This window comes from Littorina saxatilis, linkage group LG1, assembly GCF_037325665.1.
Source record: "Littorina saxatilis isolate snail1 linkage group LG1, US_GU_Lsax_2.0, whole genome shotgun sequence".
Lineage (NCBI taxonomy): Eukaryota > Metazoa > Mollusca > Gastropoda > Littorinimorpha > Littorinidae > Littorina > Littorina saxatilis.
The window spans coordinates 52,037,449-52,052,833 of NC_090245.1; the positions used below are offsets into that span (position 1 = coordinate 52,037,449).

General features: G+C 39.5%; 1 protein-coding gene across 2 annotated transcripts in view; it reads right to left on the reverse strand.

Annotated features, from left to right (window-relative positions):
• LOC138973525 (SHC-transforming protein 1-like) overlaps nucleotides 1-15,385 on the reverse strand; it is a 103,916-nt gene that overhangs the window by 74,817 nt on the left and 13,714 nt on the right. Inside the window, exons 11-13 of one of the 2 annotated variants that reach the window (XR_011458054.1) lie at nucleotides 14,941-15,155; nucleotides 13,207-13,338; nucleotides 9,535-11,871 (exon numbers count right to left, since the gene is read on the reverse strand). Coding sequence is in view for 1 of the 2 variants with exons in the window: in XM_070346243.1 (XP_070202344.1) it covers nucleotides 11,734-11,871; nucleotides 13,207-13,338; nucleotides 14,941-15,155 (485 nt within the window). In the remaining variant the exon portion in view is untranslated. Of the gene's footprint in view, nucleotides 1-5,215; nucleotides 11,872-13,206; nucleotides 13,339-14,940; nucleotides 15,156-15,385 lie in introns of those variants that run through there. The other variant, XM_070346243.1, reaches the window with a different exon arrangement.

Sequence of the window (15,385 nt, forward strand, 5' to 3'; positions counted from 1 at the left end):
TTTCTTTGTTACAGTTTAACACAGTCATATATTTCAGATGCTACTATTGGCACTTTGATCATGAGCTCTTTTAAGATGTCATTAATGACTACGCTGTTAATGCCCCTCAGACTAAATTCACAGACTGGGAAAAGATCGTACGTACAGACAGATGTTAAAGGGATCCCATCGCCGAGTCAATTCTTCAAAAGCAAAGGTAAAACTCTTATCGGGAAAGAAAACAAAAATCTTTTAAATCAGTCGTGTTTGATGCAAACAAAATAAAATGTCCAGCAATTTCAAGTGAAGAAGTAGGGTGTGTGTGTGTGTGTGTGTGTGTGTGTGTGTGTGTGTGTGTGAGTGTGTGTGTGTGTGTGTGTGTGTGTGTGTGAGGTGGTACAAATTAAAGGCGATCTTGGTCAGAGCAAATGAATTGTGCTACATTGCCAACAAAATCATTTTTCAGTCAGCAGCCTAGTTGCAAATTGGAAGAATAGAAACAGACATTTCTACTAAACAAAACAAAATAATACACACAAAAGTGACGCTCGTAAGGCTCCAATTAAAAACGAAAATCATTGCTTAATCAGCATCTTAGTTGCACATTGGAAGTGTAGAAACAATCATGCTCTACAGAATGAAAAAAATACAACGCTCGATCGTAAGGCTCTTATCAAAACAAAAATTTCGTACATTTAAGTGTAGACGTAGACATCTACTTAAAACATTGTCTCAAATGCCTGATCAGTGATGGCGAATTTGCTCGCGAAAACACCTCTCACAGCTGTAGCGAGTTTTCCCCGTGTGCCTTTTTTCATGATCAAGCATGTACTTTCTTTTTGCAAATGTCTTTCCACAAGAAGGCCAGGGTCACTTATGCGTTTTCATGGTTTCTTTGTGTCATACATGCCTCGACGATTTCAATGACCTGCTCAGTACTGGCGTATGCTTTTCCACATGCGTTGCACTTGTGTGGTTTGAGCTTGGTATGCAGGGCCGGACTACCGGGGGGGTTATGGGGGTTGCGGAACCCCCCCCCCCCCCCCTAGCCTAAACATGTACCTAACTTATTTAAAACATTTTTTATTATTGTTTATTTTATGCCGTTTCATGCAAGGAGCGACCATTTTCCTATCTCAAAATATGACCTACCCATCAGCTTCAGGGGGCTTCGCCCCCTGACCCCCACCAGGGGGGACATCCCCCTGGACCACCACTGGCAACCCCCCCCTCCTCTTAGCCTAGTCCGGCCCTGGTATGCACACTGTTGGAATGATTATACAAATCGCGTGGTCGTTTAAATGTTTTTGAGCACGGCAGACCACAACAATGTTTCTCTTCAGTCAGGCTCTTTCCTGTGAATAGCCTATCGGTTTTCTCATGGGCAGAAACACAGGAGCTTGTGGGCGGAAAGACATAATATCGTTTTCTAACATTTGCCACAATCACAGTGAAGCTATACCCGTTTTCTTCTAATTCAAAGAACTGTGGTCTTTGCTTTTATGGAGAAAGATTAATGGAGTTTAAGAATCAGAAAGACTTGTTTTTTGGCAACAGCGCGAGGACTGCTGATGATGAGCGACTCAGCAGTGACCGTGCCTATGGACACCGTGACCCGGAACCCCCCTTTTAAGACCCACCCCCCATTTTAAGACTCCCTCCTTTTTAAGACCTGAATTTCTCAGAGTTTTGGAGGTCTTATAAGGAGGGTTCCAATATAATATACTGCATTTTGTAAACTAATGCTGCTTCTGGCCTCGGGACCAGCCACGTGATTCACTCACTGTGACTGACCGGCGTAGCGCCTACTGACGTTGCTTGGTTCGCGAACTCCGGAATTTCACACTGAGAGTCAATGAGGGCCCCCAAAGGGTTTAAAATCGTGATCGTGATTGGCGTTTTTTGACCTTTCTGTGACCGTGATTGCCGAAATTTCCATTTCTGTGATCGTGATGGGACTTTGCCCGTGATCCGTGATGACAAAAAAATCAAGTTTCGTGATCGTGATAGTCAGTCATTTGTTTTCGTGATCGTGATGGGCATTATTGCAAAGCATTTTATTTTCAACGTACATTTTTCACAGCTGTATCACTCTATGATCCTCTATTCGTCAAGGTGTTTGTGATCGTGAAAACAAAAATCAAGGTAACTGTGATCGTGAAAGCTAAAATTTCCCTTCACGTGATCGTGATGATACCCCCCTCTTTGCGGCCCTCGTCAATGCCGAATCAGTGATTCGTGAGCTTTCAGTGTTGGTTTAAACAAAATATTATTCAATTTTTGTATCATGATATATGATAGACATATGTCTCTGATGAAATACAATATTTAACATTGACGTACCGAAGTCTCAGGCATTACTGAGCTTATATTAACCAGAGACTGACATAGATGTCCAAGCCGGGGAAACAAGAAAGAAGTTAATACGATGGCGGACAAAATCAAAACTAATTTGAAAATATTTGTGCAAACAGAAAAGCAAGATACAAAACAGGAAGTGACCCCTCTAGGGGGCTAGTAGCGAAAGGGGTTAAAACATTTTTTTTTTAAAAGGACAAAAATGTTTGCGGTATTTAGTCATCCGAAGCGTGACACTGACCTTGAGGTGCTGCTTCCGGTTCTAACCTGTGCGAAATTTTTCGTCTGTCAAAGATGAGCAGCCAGTTGTACAACGCTGCAAAGTAAGCATTGTGTGATTGAATTCAGACCTATTTCAGTTTACTTTATGACATGTTTGGGACGACAGCTGTGGTGCTCAGATCAGATCACAACTGTAGGCTAACTAATTCGGTGTCCTGTACTTCCAAACATGCTGTCCCAAGGAGCTCCTTAGAATGAAGGATAACGTCAGCCGGTGTAACAATGTTAATTTTCACCGGAGACCAGCTTTCGTATTTGGTCTTGTTGATCTCGCATTAACTCCGCACTGACCACCCCCACCAATACTTTCCGAAGTACTGATGATCGACCTTAGGTACATAACATTCATGGGGTCAAATTCGTTGTACTGTCAGCTTTCGTATTTGGCCTTGTTGATCTCGCATTAACTCCGCACTGACCACCCCCACCAATACCTTCCGAAGTACTGATGATCGACCTTAGGTACATAACATTCATGGGGTCAAATTCGTTGTACTGTATATTATTAACAATTTTGTTAAAAGAAGGCTGTGGCTAGAGACACGGATCAGTGTTCAATCCTCACCGCGTCTGCATGGTGGGTTAAGGGTGGAGATTTTTCCAATCTTTTAGGTCAATTTATGTGCCTTATCTCCCTTTGTGTGTACACGCAAGTAAAGACAGAAAAGATCCAGTAACCCATGTCAGAGTTTAGTGGGTTATGGATCGAACACGAACATACCAAGCATGCATCCTTCAAAATTGGTGGATGGCTGCCTAAATGGCGGGGTAAAAACAGTCATACATCAACAAACCCATTCTTGCAAAAAAATATGAGTGTTTCATGGCAGTTTCTGAATATATAGTATGTGTAGCATGATCAGTGGATCGCTTATAAGGATTGTATGTTGGGATAGAAAACTTGTTTGAAAATGTTATAAGAGCCACCGGCCAGTACCATGTGATTAGTGACAAGCGTTACTCTTCTTGGTAAAGACCATCATTTTCTTCTGCCAGAACACTAACAATAAAATTAGGAATAGTTAAATGCATCCATGCACTTTGGGGACAAGATAGCTGGCGATCGAGTATTCATGCATTCAGTTTTGCACTAGTTTGCACATTAGTGTGTTTTTTACTTTGAATTATAGTTCAATTTGTCAATGAATGTAATTGTTTCAGATGCCTCGTCTGCAGCTTGCCACGGATGGGCACGTTGAAAAGCTTTCTCTCCACCATGAAACAAACTTCTACACTTGGATATGCAAGAGTGAACTCCTTTTCCACGCTGCCCACTTCAGCTACAAGAAACACACAACTCCAAACTAACAGTAACAGTCCATTTGCCCTCCCTAAAACCGGTGTATGTTTGCGTCAGGGCGGTGTCTCTCTGCTTCCCCAAGCAAGACTGCTTCATCAAGTCACACCTTTCCTCTCCGCAAGCACACCTGCACTCACACACACCCGTGGCAGAGCTCAAATCTACTACAGACCCAGTGCATGGAAACGTGTCAACAAGCACGGCATCGAGAGAAAACTGAGGACACAGGGCGGCATTGAACTTCTGTGGAGAAGGTTTCTGAAGAAGCGCCACGTCCTGACTCCATTCGATCGCATGCTGCCTGGAACGCACTACGGCCAGATCTTGCCTGACCATTACATCAAGTACAACCAGCAGCTGGTCAACCCCCAGGTCAGGAAACAGCTCCAGGAGGTGTACAAAAACAAAAGTAAAGCTAGACGGGTTGTTAGAACGAAGTGATTTTTTTCCCCCATTGACTTGATATTTTTCTTGTGTGAGAGTGATGTGGGGAAGGATTATTTTTCTGCACACCCATGATATCATGATTCTGTCTGTGTGTGTGTGTTTGTTGGGGGGGGGGGGGGGGGGGGAGAGAAGTTTGAGTTCTATTTCAATTTCAGAGTGCTGACTGAGTGATTCTGTGTATGTCTGCATGCATCCTAATGTTTAACAGACTTACAAGTATTTGTCAAGCAAAGTTTGTAACCTTGCTGTATGTAAACAGCCAAACATATACGTTACGATATGAATAACATTTTTACCTGACTATGATTCAAACAATAAGAACTGTCACTCTTGTTGCGTTTGGTATCATTTTAATGTGATGTTGGCTTTTCTGTCCCTATGGTATGAAGAAATGCAGTAAAAATTTGAGACAGCTTGATTTATTGATTAGTTTACTTTCATGACGCTAAGAGGAGTAAAAAATTTTTTTGCATATTATCGGACCAGTTTCACAATGAAAATGTTAGCATGGTTGACTCAAACAGAAACCGTGAGTGGATAGGCCTTTTTACAATTTAAAAAAGATTGTTACTTACACTCTGGAAGGGATTTGGTTGCTTGTCCTCTTATTAGCTGCTTGAATGATTTGTCCTTTGAATGAATATTACTGTGAATTGAACAAATAAATAATTTGATTTCAATATATGTCAATGTTTTTTTTTCAAGTCTATGTGTGTCTGCTGTGAGTATGAATGATTCCGAATAAAGATGGTTACTTCCAAGTTCAGCTGAGCAGCAAGCTACATATAGCGGATAAAGATGTGATGTGCTCTCTCTCTCTCTCCGTCTTTCTCTCCAGCCAACATTGCATTCTTTCTCATAGTTTATTGATATAAGCTTTGAAAGACAAATCAGACATTTCATGTTTCACGACAAACTTCGTTACAATGATGATGCTCCAAAACTCCATATTACAGTAAAAGCAGTACATTAAATGAATGATTGAAAGAGTGCATTTTGGAACTTAACATACACAAACCTTCCATTGTAGCAGTAACTCTAGACAGTTTTTCTGATATGCTTTAAAAGCTTTAGCAGAGGACAAAATAGTTTAGCAGCCGTACTCATAACTGCCGTATTTATTTGTTTTAGATGTTATTGTGTAACATGTGGCCAATCTTCCGTTTTTTTGGCTGCCATCAATCCTCCATCCTTATTTCAACAATTATTTATTCCTTTTACTTTGAAACACTTTCCTAATAATTATCAGCTAATGTTTTGAATCCTTTAGAATCTCAAAACAGAGTTTTCCAAATGGTAGGCAGATCTGAACTAATCTGTAAAACAAATCTCTGAGTGGGATCGGCATCTGTTCTCCTCTTTACTGATAGGAAAGGCAAGGTTCGAAAGGCAAGAAAGGTTTATTTATGTAACATTCAAATCAGAACACAATCAAAAACAGACATAAATGGTCAAGTTTCTCAAGTGAGTAAACAACACATAAATACGGAAATGGGAATGATTGTGTCTGTTGTATATATGTTGTTTAACCATTTTCAAGACTTATAAGCCGATAATCTGTGACTATTATTGACCATGTTTTGAAACAAACAATCCATAAATTAACCTCCCCTATTTATGACCATTGACTTTCGAACATTGGCAGTATGTCGGTTTGAGGTTTCCTTTTTTGCCAGTAAAGACATTCGAGCAACCTTATCATTTACTGACCTTACCATTCAATAATCTGAACAATCCGAATGCTGTGACTGATACATGTACTATCATAAACATGCAACATAACCTGCGATGAGTATTTCACAAAACCATCTGTACATACATAAACTTGCCTCGATTAGTATCAATAAAAACCCTGTGTATATAACACAAAATAATTCACAGAACATATAAACCATTTCGCAATAAACTATCATCACAGAATACAGATCTCTCATCAAGATATACATCAGCAAAACAAACAAAAAAAGAACCATAGAAGAAAAGGGTAAAGTGCCTCACAAAAACAAAAAACTGTGTATTACAAGAAGCAAAATAAGACATGATTATGTGAATAGCAACAAGATAAGATCATAAATGATTATGAATTGTATAAATAACTGATAGAACAAGGAAAATTGTGCACGCCTTAACGTGGTCTATCAAGCTGCACCATTCAAGCTGTGTACACGTCTTCTACAGCGTTCAAATCTTCCGCTTTGATGAAAGTTGTCAACCCAAAACCCTTCTCCAGCCTTTACGTATTGATTTCAAGACATGCGTTGCAAAACAGCACCTCATTCCTGCTGGCAACTTTCAAAATAGCTGTCAAGAAAAAACAGAGGGGTCAAGACGTGTGGGCATTACAGCATGAATGGCAACACGTTTACTGAACCAACATCAAACTCGGTGTGACAGGGGTTATGGCCCAGTGGTTATTGCACTGTTCTGCAGTGTTTCTAGGGTTGAGTTTGATCCCTTGCTGGGGCAAGAGACAGACTTTCTTTATTTGGTGTTTAACGTCGTTTTCAACCACGAAGGTTATATCGCGACGGGGAAAGGGGGGGAGATGGGATAGAGCCACTTGTTAATTGTTTCTTGTTCACAAAAGCACTAATCAAAAAATTGCTCCAAGGGCTTGCAACGTAGTACAATATATGACCTTACTGGGAGAATGCAAGTTTACAGTACAAAGGACTTAACATTTCTTACATACTGCTTGACTAAAATCTTTACAAACATTGACTATATTCTATACAAGAAACACTTAACAAGGGTAAAAGGAGAAACAGAATCCGTTAGTCGCCTCTTACGACATGCTGGGGAGCATCGGGTAAATTCTTCCCCCTAACCCGTGGGGGGTAAGAGACAGACTGTAAAAAACAGTTTCTCCAGGACAACCGCCTGTATGCAATCCCATTACTGCCTATCTTTCCTTTGTGTGCATAACGTGCACCCAGATCTACATGCATTATGTAACAGATCCCACAATGACAGCCATTACTGACATCAGAAATCATGCAAATGTACAATGGAACAAGGCAGTGGTCAGTGATTGTAAGTCATAGAAACAGAAAAACAATCAACCAAACAAACAAAATCAACCAAACAAACAAAAAGCAATCCTCCACTGATACTGTGCAGAGAAAATACTGATTACGCTTGAGCTGGAGCAAAGTTTACTGTTACCATTTGCATGTTAATAAAGAACACTCTACATCATTTCATTTCATTTCATCCCTTTGCTTGAAATTAGTGGTACCCTCCCAACAGAAAGGTAGCAGCAACATGAGTCGCGCTATCCAGATGCATGCGTTTAGATGATATCAGCCACCTGCAACTTTTGGCAGAATGACAGGTTGCTTATATGACACAGGTTGTTTATGTGACATCCTTAGCGTATCACCAATTCTTGTCCCAAATAGAAACATTTTCTGAGAGGACGTTAACTCCCCCCTTTAGTTAGTTATGTGACATGGCTACCATCTCTGATTCATTACCTAAAGTTGACCCATGGCCATCCCGGCCTGGATTCGAAACTGTTACCCGAGGAGTACAAGTCCAGCGCTCCCCCAACTGAGGTACCAGTCCCAATCATTCAACATTAAGATGTTCTACCAAGACAAGAGCTGCTGCGCTGTGAAACAAGTTTGCATTATCTGGAGGGGAACGCCAATCAGTCCACCTTAAACCAGTTTTCACTTTCTACATGTAAAGTGATTTGTGACCGATACATTGAGAAGAAAAAAAAGCAAGAATGCTTGGAAGGACTTTCCCGCCTTTATTTTCCTGTTCTTCTAGCTGAAAACAAACAAACTCTGATATAACAGTACTTAATACTTTATGTAGCTTTGTAACATATGTTATATTGCAAAAGAAGAACGTTTGAGGAAATGAACAACAGATAAATATCAAGCAAAAACAACAACACTGTACCCTTTCAAGTCAACTCGCAAACTCCAAGCGTCGTAATTTTTGATGATACATCATTACATGTACCCCCTTGTCTGTTGCATTGTCAAAGAAAGACTTTCCTCAAAGTATCTGAAGCACGTCTCTCACTTTCAGACAGAAAAGACAGGGGATACACAAACCAAATGAAAATATTCTTATAATCAGAATCCAATTCAATAAAGATTTTATGATAAAGATTGGACCTGGAAATGTTTACATTTCTGCAGTGTGTTTACATTTTTGTAGCTTGATGTAATCAAAAGACACATATCAATTCTAAATAACAAAAACTTGCCTTCTCTTGTAAGCACTACAGTTTCTATGAATATACAAACTATGACAAGTGTAAAACAGAAGGGTGGATTCTTATTAATTATCTCAATGAGGTAAAAAAAACACGGTACCATCCAATGTAATAACACAAGTATTTTACACAAACTGTTAAAACACACACACATGGTAATGGAACATAAATGTTCTGCATTTTCTGACTACTAAATACAGAAAAATGATTCTCATCTAAATTTAATAAAATTAATTGGTAAGCACAACTACTTTTGTTCAGTTCTGGAGCTTTGCTCAAAGACTCTTGTTACCTGGAAACCAACTTGACAATTCCTTAAACTAAGCAAAAACACAACAACTTTTGTTGTTGTTAAAAGAAATTCTTCTACAGGCAGACAATATCCTTTTAAGTACTTGTGCCTTCTGTGTTGACATTGATAACATAAATATTTTACAATCACAACCTAAGAGATTTTAAGGAAATAACTTTTACTATAAACAATGTTGCTACAGAATAAAACAAATTAATCAAATTAATAAATAATTTTTTCAAAAACGTATATCACATCTGTAAAAATGTCAGCTTCACTAGCATGCACATTTTATCGTAAAAATAGATTTCACCTGTCTGTTCAAGCTTGGGGGAAATTCCTGAATGTTGTACAATATACCAATGATAAAAACAGTGAGAAAAACTTTAGCAAAATGTTGATTCTCTCAAATGTTTTATGCAAGTATGTCTAGGAAAAGGTTTCTCAATAATGGTCAAAGATATTTTGCAGACTTTCTTTCTTTATTTATTCGGTGTTTGACGTCGTTTTCAACCGTTTAAGGTTATATCGCGACGGGGAAAGGGGGGAGATGGGATAGAGCCACTTGTTAATTGTTTCTTGTTCACAAAAGCACTAATCAAAAAATTGCTCCAGGGGCTTGCAAGTAGTACAATATATGACCTCACTGGGAGAATGCATGTTTCCAGTATTTTGCAGACTTCAAACAATGATTCACAACAAAGCACAAATGTACACAGACAGGAAGTAAACTTAAATCAGTTGGAAGCAACTTCTTTGTTTGTCAACAACAACAAAATCTCAAGAAAAACATCCTTTCCTCTAACTGATTGTTCATATATCAGATTTGTAAATCTCATACAGAAAAATTGCATACTGAATCAATCACTGTTATAAGACGTGGCAGAAAATGTTTACAGTTGGTCATGATGAGTAATTTAAATGAGGTCATGTATGATGCGCTCAAAGCACTGCTTTCATATACGGCATATACGTAACATTTTAAAAGAATGTGTGCTTTTTAAATATTCTCTCTCTTAACTGCAGACTAGCTGAAATCGCACAGGTTACAAAATTCCAACTATCTTGCCAAGAAAGCTCCTAGATCATTCTTTCCATCTTTCTGTTGCAGAGTAAATGATTGTAAGCAGAACTAAATGCAAAATAAAGCCAAGCACAAATAAAAACATGGAAAAATAAGCCAGCATTGCACAATGTCATGTCAAACCATGTTGAAATCACTTCAAACCAATTTTTGAGACGGGGGGGGGGGGGGGGGGGGGGGGGGGGGGGGGTATTGGACATGGTTGATAGTTTATGTTTGTTCAGACACTGGGTTGAAAAGAATGCAGTTTGACATGAGAGGCAGCAAAGAAATGGACCAGTGAACAACAGGCAAAGAAATGACAGACGGCGAAGTTTGGCACGAAGTGGCTAGTGCACTGAGCAGGCACAAAGCAGTAAAACGCAAAGCCAACAGATCAGTAGGTGCATCAACATACTCAGTGGTGCGGTTAATTGTGAAGACAAATGATACCTTGTGAAGACAAATGATACCTCGTTCTTCCTTTTCATGCCTCATTAAGATGACGAATTTCTTATTCATGATTTGTTTACTTTGCTGTGTGACAGAACATTCTGTTGAACACTGAATACTTCAGCAGACAAGAGATAATCATTTCATCGTGGCTAAAACAGGACAGAGCACGGCTCTGATCCGCCTACGTCGTGCATTACAAAGCAGAAACTACACACACATATTTAGCAGACTTTCCAACTTCACAGTGTGAATCAAGACTTGGACTCCTAGATCCTGGCATTCTACTATAAGCTTGATCAATAAAACTTGCTGTGCATGAGCCAGCCTGTCTATTTGCGACACAAAGTGTCAAGTACATGTATATCTATGAACCAACCCCCCATGACAGCAAAATATGCAGCCAATAATAAATACACCACCCACCTGATATATACTTTTTTCCCAATGTTACATCAATGTATAAATCAAAATGGACACAAAATGGGGGAATGTAATACTGACATGCCTGTCTTCTGTAGGGCAATAACGCATACAGAAAAGGACCAAAACTGACATGCACAGAATACTTGATTGACATGATGTATGGTTCTTGTGGGGGAAGGGGGGAGAGGAGAGGAGTAACCTTGCATCAATCAAAAAAATAATGACAATTTCGTGAATCTCCAAAAAAAGACACGGACGACTGGCTGAAATCATGTACAATCCAAGACAGTAAAACACTGCCATGATTCCAACAGCATATTAAAAAAAAAATCTCATGCACTCTCTGCTGTTAATGCAGCTGAAGCCTTCATAACAATTCATAGAAGCCCACATCACCCTAAAAGATTTTGTAACATGTAAATATCTTTCTCCCAAATGACGATGACTTTGGCCTTTATGATGATAACAACGACAGTAATGACAATGAAAAAAAATGAATGAAACGGTTTGCACATACCTGACTCGGTATACCAGGTCATGATGCTGTGAAAATGTGAGATACGACAGGTATGTAAAATGACAACTACTCAGGATCGCTATGCTATCAACAACTGTAATGACAACAAAGAAAGTGAGAGATGCTTGTTTTGTCCCACATGATTTTGCAGATTGAAAAATACAGCACTGAGCCGAACAACGACTGATTGTGACGACTGTCCCATGATATAATCAATGGAAGGAAAAAACGTTTCTGACAAAACTGATCGATATTTCAGGCCAGACTTTGAATGTACAATACTTAATTTTAACAAATATAATGGTGATGGGGGATGTACAGAAGTAATGACGATGATGGCTTGAAGATGCGATGAAAACAAGTATGGAAGGAAACGTCAGTTCTATATGGAGGAGATGCAGGTTTTGATGGGTCGGACGAGTCGCAGTTCACTGCCTTGTGTGATGATAGGAAGTCCGTTCTGACGGTGGTAGTTAATAAGGTGACTCACGCTGTCAAAGATGAAGTCCTTTGTCCTCACCTGTCAAGAGAGTAAAACATTTTCTTTCAATGATTTTAACTTGAAACATTGTCCGCAAAAATGACAAATATCCATCGAAAAAAATAAAGTATGGCCAAAGTCACACTCATCGTTTCTGTTTGTACACGATGATGTACATACCCCTTTTTAGTACATAACTGTGAGTTCTAATTCTTTCTTTCTTTCTTTATTTGGTGTTTAACGTCGTTTTCAACCACGAAGGTTATATCGCGACGGGGAAAGGGGGGAGATGGGATAGAGCCACTTGTCAATTGTTTCTTGTTCACAAAAGCACTAATCAAACATCTGCTCCAGGGGCTTGCAACGTAGTACAATATATTACCTTACTGGGAGAATGCAAGTTTACAGTACAAAGGACATTTCTTACATACTGCTTGACTAAAATCTTTAAAAAAATTGACTATATTCTATACAAGAAACACTTAACAAGGGTAAAAGGAGAAACAGAATCCGTTAGTCGCCTCTTACGACATGCTGGGGAGCATCGGGTAAATTCTTCCCCCTAACCCGCGGGGGGTGTGAGTTATAATCAAAAAGGGTGATCAATAAGTGTTCATAATAAAAATTGTTATACAGTTTACACAATCTACCGCTAACAAACTGAAATGGATAAAAGCTATTACTGTTAGTGGGTTTTTTTTCTCTTTTTTTTCTGAATGTATTAAAGTCATTTTATGCATTGTTTTTACCATATTTTTTGTAACTACAAGGTTGTTTGTGATACAAGGCGCAACCCCCCCCCCCCCCACCCACTTATAACTTAAAAATGAGAAGCATCCACAGATCAGTCGCAAGCAAATAGAATAACACTAGAAAATATGCGGCAAGATCAAAGTCACTGGACACTCTCCCTGCCCTTACCAATCCCACTACACCGGCCAGCTGAGTGCCCTTTTAATTAAAAAAACAAACACTGACCACATGTCAATCAATGATATTTTCAGCTGAGACCAACTGTTTGCCCTTGTTTCCTTGTTTACAGACAACAACCTTGTGACCCCTGGTCAGTGATCGATAATTTCTGCTTAGGCCAACGCCTTTGATGTCTGATAAGGATGGTCCTAGGTAGATGCCGTGTGTTGTGACTAGCTGTGCCATATGATAAAGCTTACTGCGTAGTATGATACAGTGGAACCCCCCAATTTAAGATTCCCTCCTTTTTTCAGACTTCATGTTCATAGCCTTTGTAAATTTACCCCCATTTAAGACTTCCTCCTTTTTAAGACCTGATTTTCTCAGATTTGTTTAGGTCTTAAAAAAGGGGGGGTTCCACTGTATGCATAAGAACTTTATTTCAATCTTGCTTGCACTCACAATTCCTTCTGGATCCACCAGAAGCAGATGACGAACGTTGCCGCTCTGCTTGCCACTCAGCACAAACTGTGTGGTGCTGTTGCTGCTCTCTCTCACCAGGAAATCCCCGTCCAGTTCCAGCAGCTTCTCCGCCTACACAAACCAGGAAATACACACATGTGGAAATTGCGTCTGAAATGTTGTTCATGGTGTCTATAAGCTTAAGGACTAAGATTCTGCTATTAAAATCATATCATTAATATAAGTATCATCACTGATCACATGTTTGCAATTGTAAGCTTTCCGATAAAAAAAGGAGAAAACCTTCCTGGTTACATGACTGTTATGGCATTCAGTTAAAACAAGAGGCGAAGCCTTCAAGGCTCACGTAAGAAATCGACAAACAGTAACACAAACTCAATCACTCCGTCACACATACACACACACACACACAGTAAGCATAGGTGACACTGTGCAAGAAAGCGATACACTAGATCTAGATCTGAATGGCCGATTTCGAAGAAAAAAATAGTCTCGGCCCGCTCAAAATAACAATGACCGAGACTTTCAGTAATTCCTTCGCGTGACGTCCAACCCTCTTACGTCATAATGTGATGTCTTCAAATGTTGTGACGTCTTCAAATGTTAAAGTTTCTACCACAGACATACATACATACGCACGCACGCACGCACAGACAGACAAAAGTTAGCATCGCATAGGCTACGCTTACGTGAGCCAAAAACTAAAAAAACACTATCAAAGCAAATTACTGAATAGCACAGAAAATATTTGAGCACAGAAAGTATATAAGCAGCCTAAACTGGGGGACGCCAACAGCAAAAAATACTGAGTGGCACTTTGCCAAAAGATGCATACGATGCTCAGACTATTCTTCTCAAGATCTTTATAGTACAAAGATGATTTTTCAAAATGATACACTTTTGTGTTAAAGGTACTGAACTTGTCAAATCCAGGTGCACGGAGATCCTGGGGCTTTTAGTCATACCTCAGGCAGCTATCCATTAGAAGAACTACCAAGTTTCATTGACTTGCACAAAAAGAGTCAAGAACTGCGATTTTTTTACAAATTAATTTCGTACTCGGACCCGGCTGGTCTTGACCTATTTTTGGATCTAAATTTAGATCAAGTAGATCACCACATCATGCACAAAAAGACACGTCACTTAGCAAACTATGTCAGACGTCATCATGAGTTTGTGTAAAACAAAATGGAGGCCGGAATCACTCAAGTTGAATCGAACTCCGACCAAACACCACACTAGGTTAATTTATGCACTCGCGTGAACAAGAAACTGTCGAGCTTCACAGATGTCGTCGTTGGGTAGTTTTGGGTTTGTTTTACTACCATAGGAGGATTTTTCAACTGTAAATGCACTCAGCTGCAACAAAAACGCAAAACGAAGGCTGTGAGCTGCACTGTGCCTTTAAGGTAAAAGGTGGCATGGAATTTTGGTCCAAAATCATTCCAGGATGCATACTCATTCCAGGATGCATTTTTTTAAATTGATTTCTGGATTGGGAATTGTATGTTTTTCGGTAGGATGGGTGTTTTAACTGCTTGTATGAAAGACCTTTACGAAATACCTGTGCTTGAACTGGTCCAACTCAGAATACACATAAACAATCCACCCACCTTCACCCCCCTTTATCATGGCTGGTCGTGATTTTACATTCACGGCAAAAGTATGTCTAAAAAGAAAATGTATTTTTCTTCAGACCAAATCCCTTCTTACCTCTTTTCTGGCGATCTTCCCATGGTACCACTCTTCATACACGGGTGCTGTGGGGCCCTCGCTGGCCACACCTGGGTTTTTACGGAGGTCAATTTCACCTGGCTCAGCTGCCCCATTTTCTGTGTTATGTGAAATCCCATCGACTGCATCCACATCTGTCTCTGCCGTAAAAGGTGAACTCTTTTGTCCATCTTCTAGAGTACTGGTGAGCGATTCTGAAAGAGGAAAGTTACTTCAATGACTTTCTGGTTGCTTGTTCTAGTTTCAATTTTTTGTTTAAATAAATAAATAAATAATCAAATAAAATAAACATTTAAATGATCAACAATTACACAATTTAAAAAGAATTTTTACTGATGCAAACAGCTGGGTAGCTGCTGTGTGAATGGTAAGGTGTAACTTTTCATGCACTGAGTAGCTCATATCTCATTAGCATATGCCACTT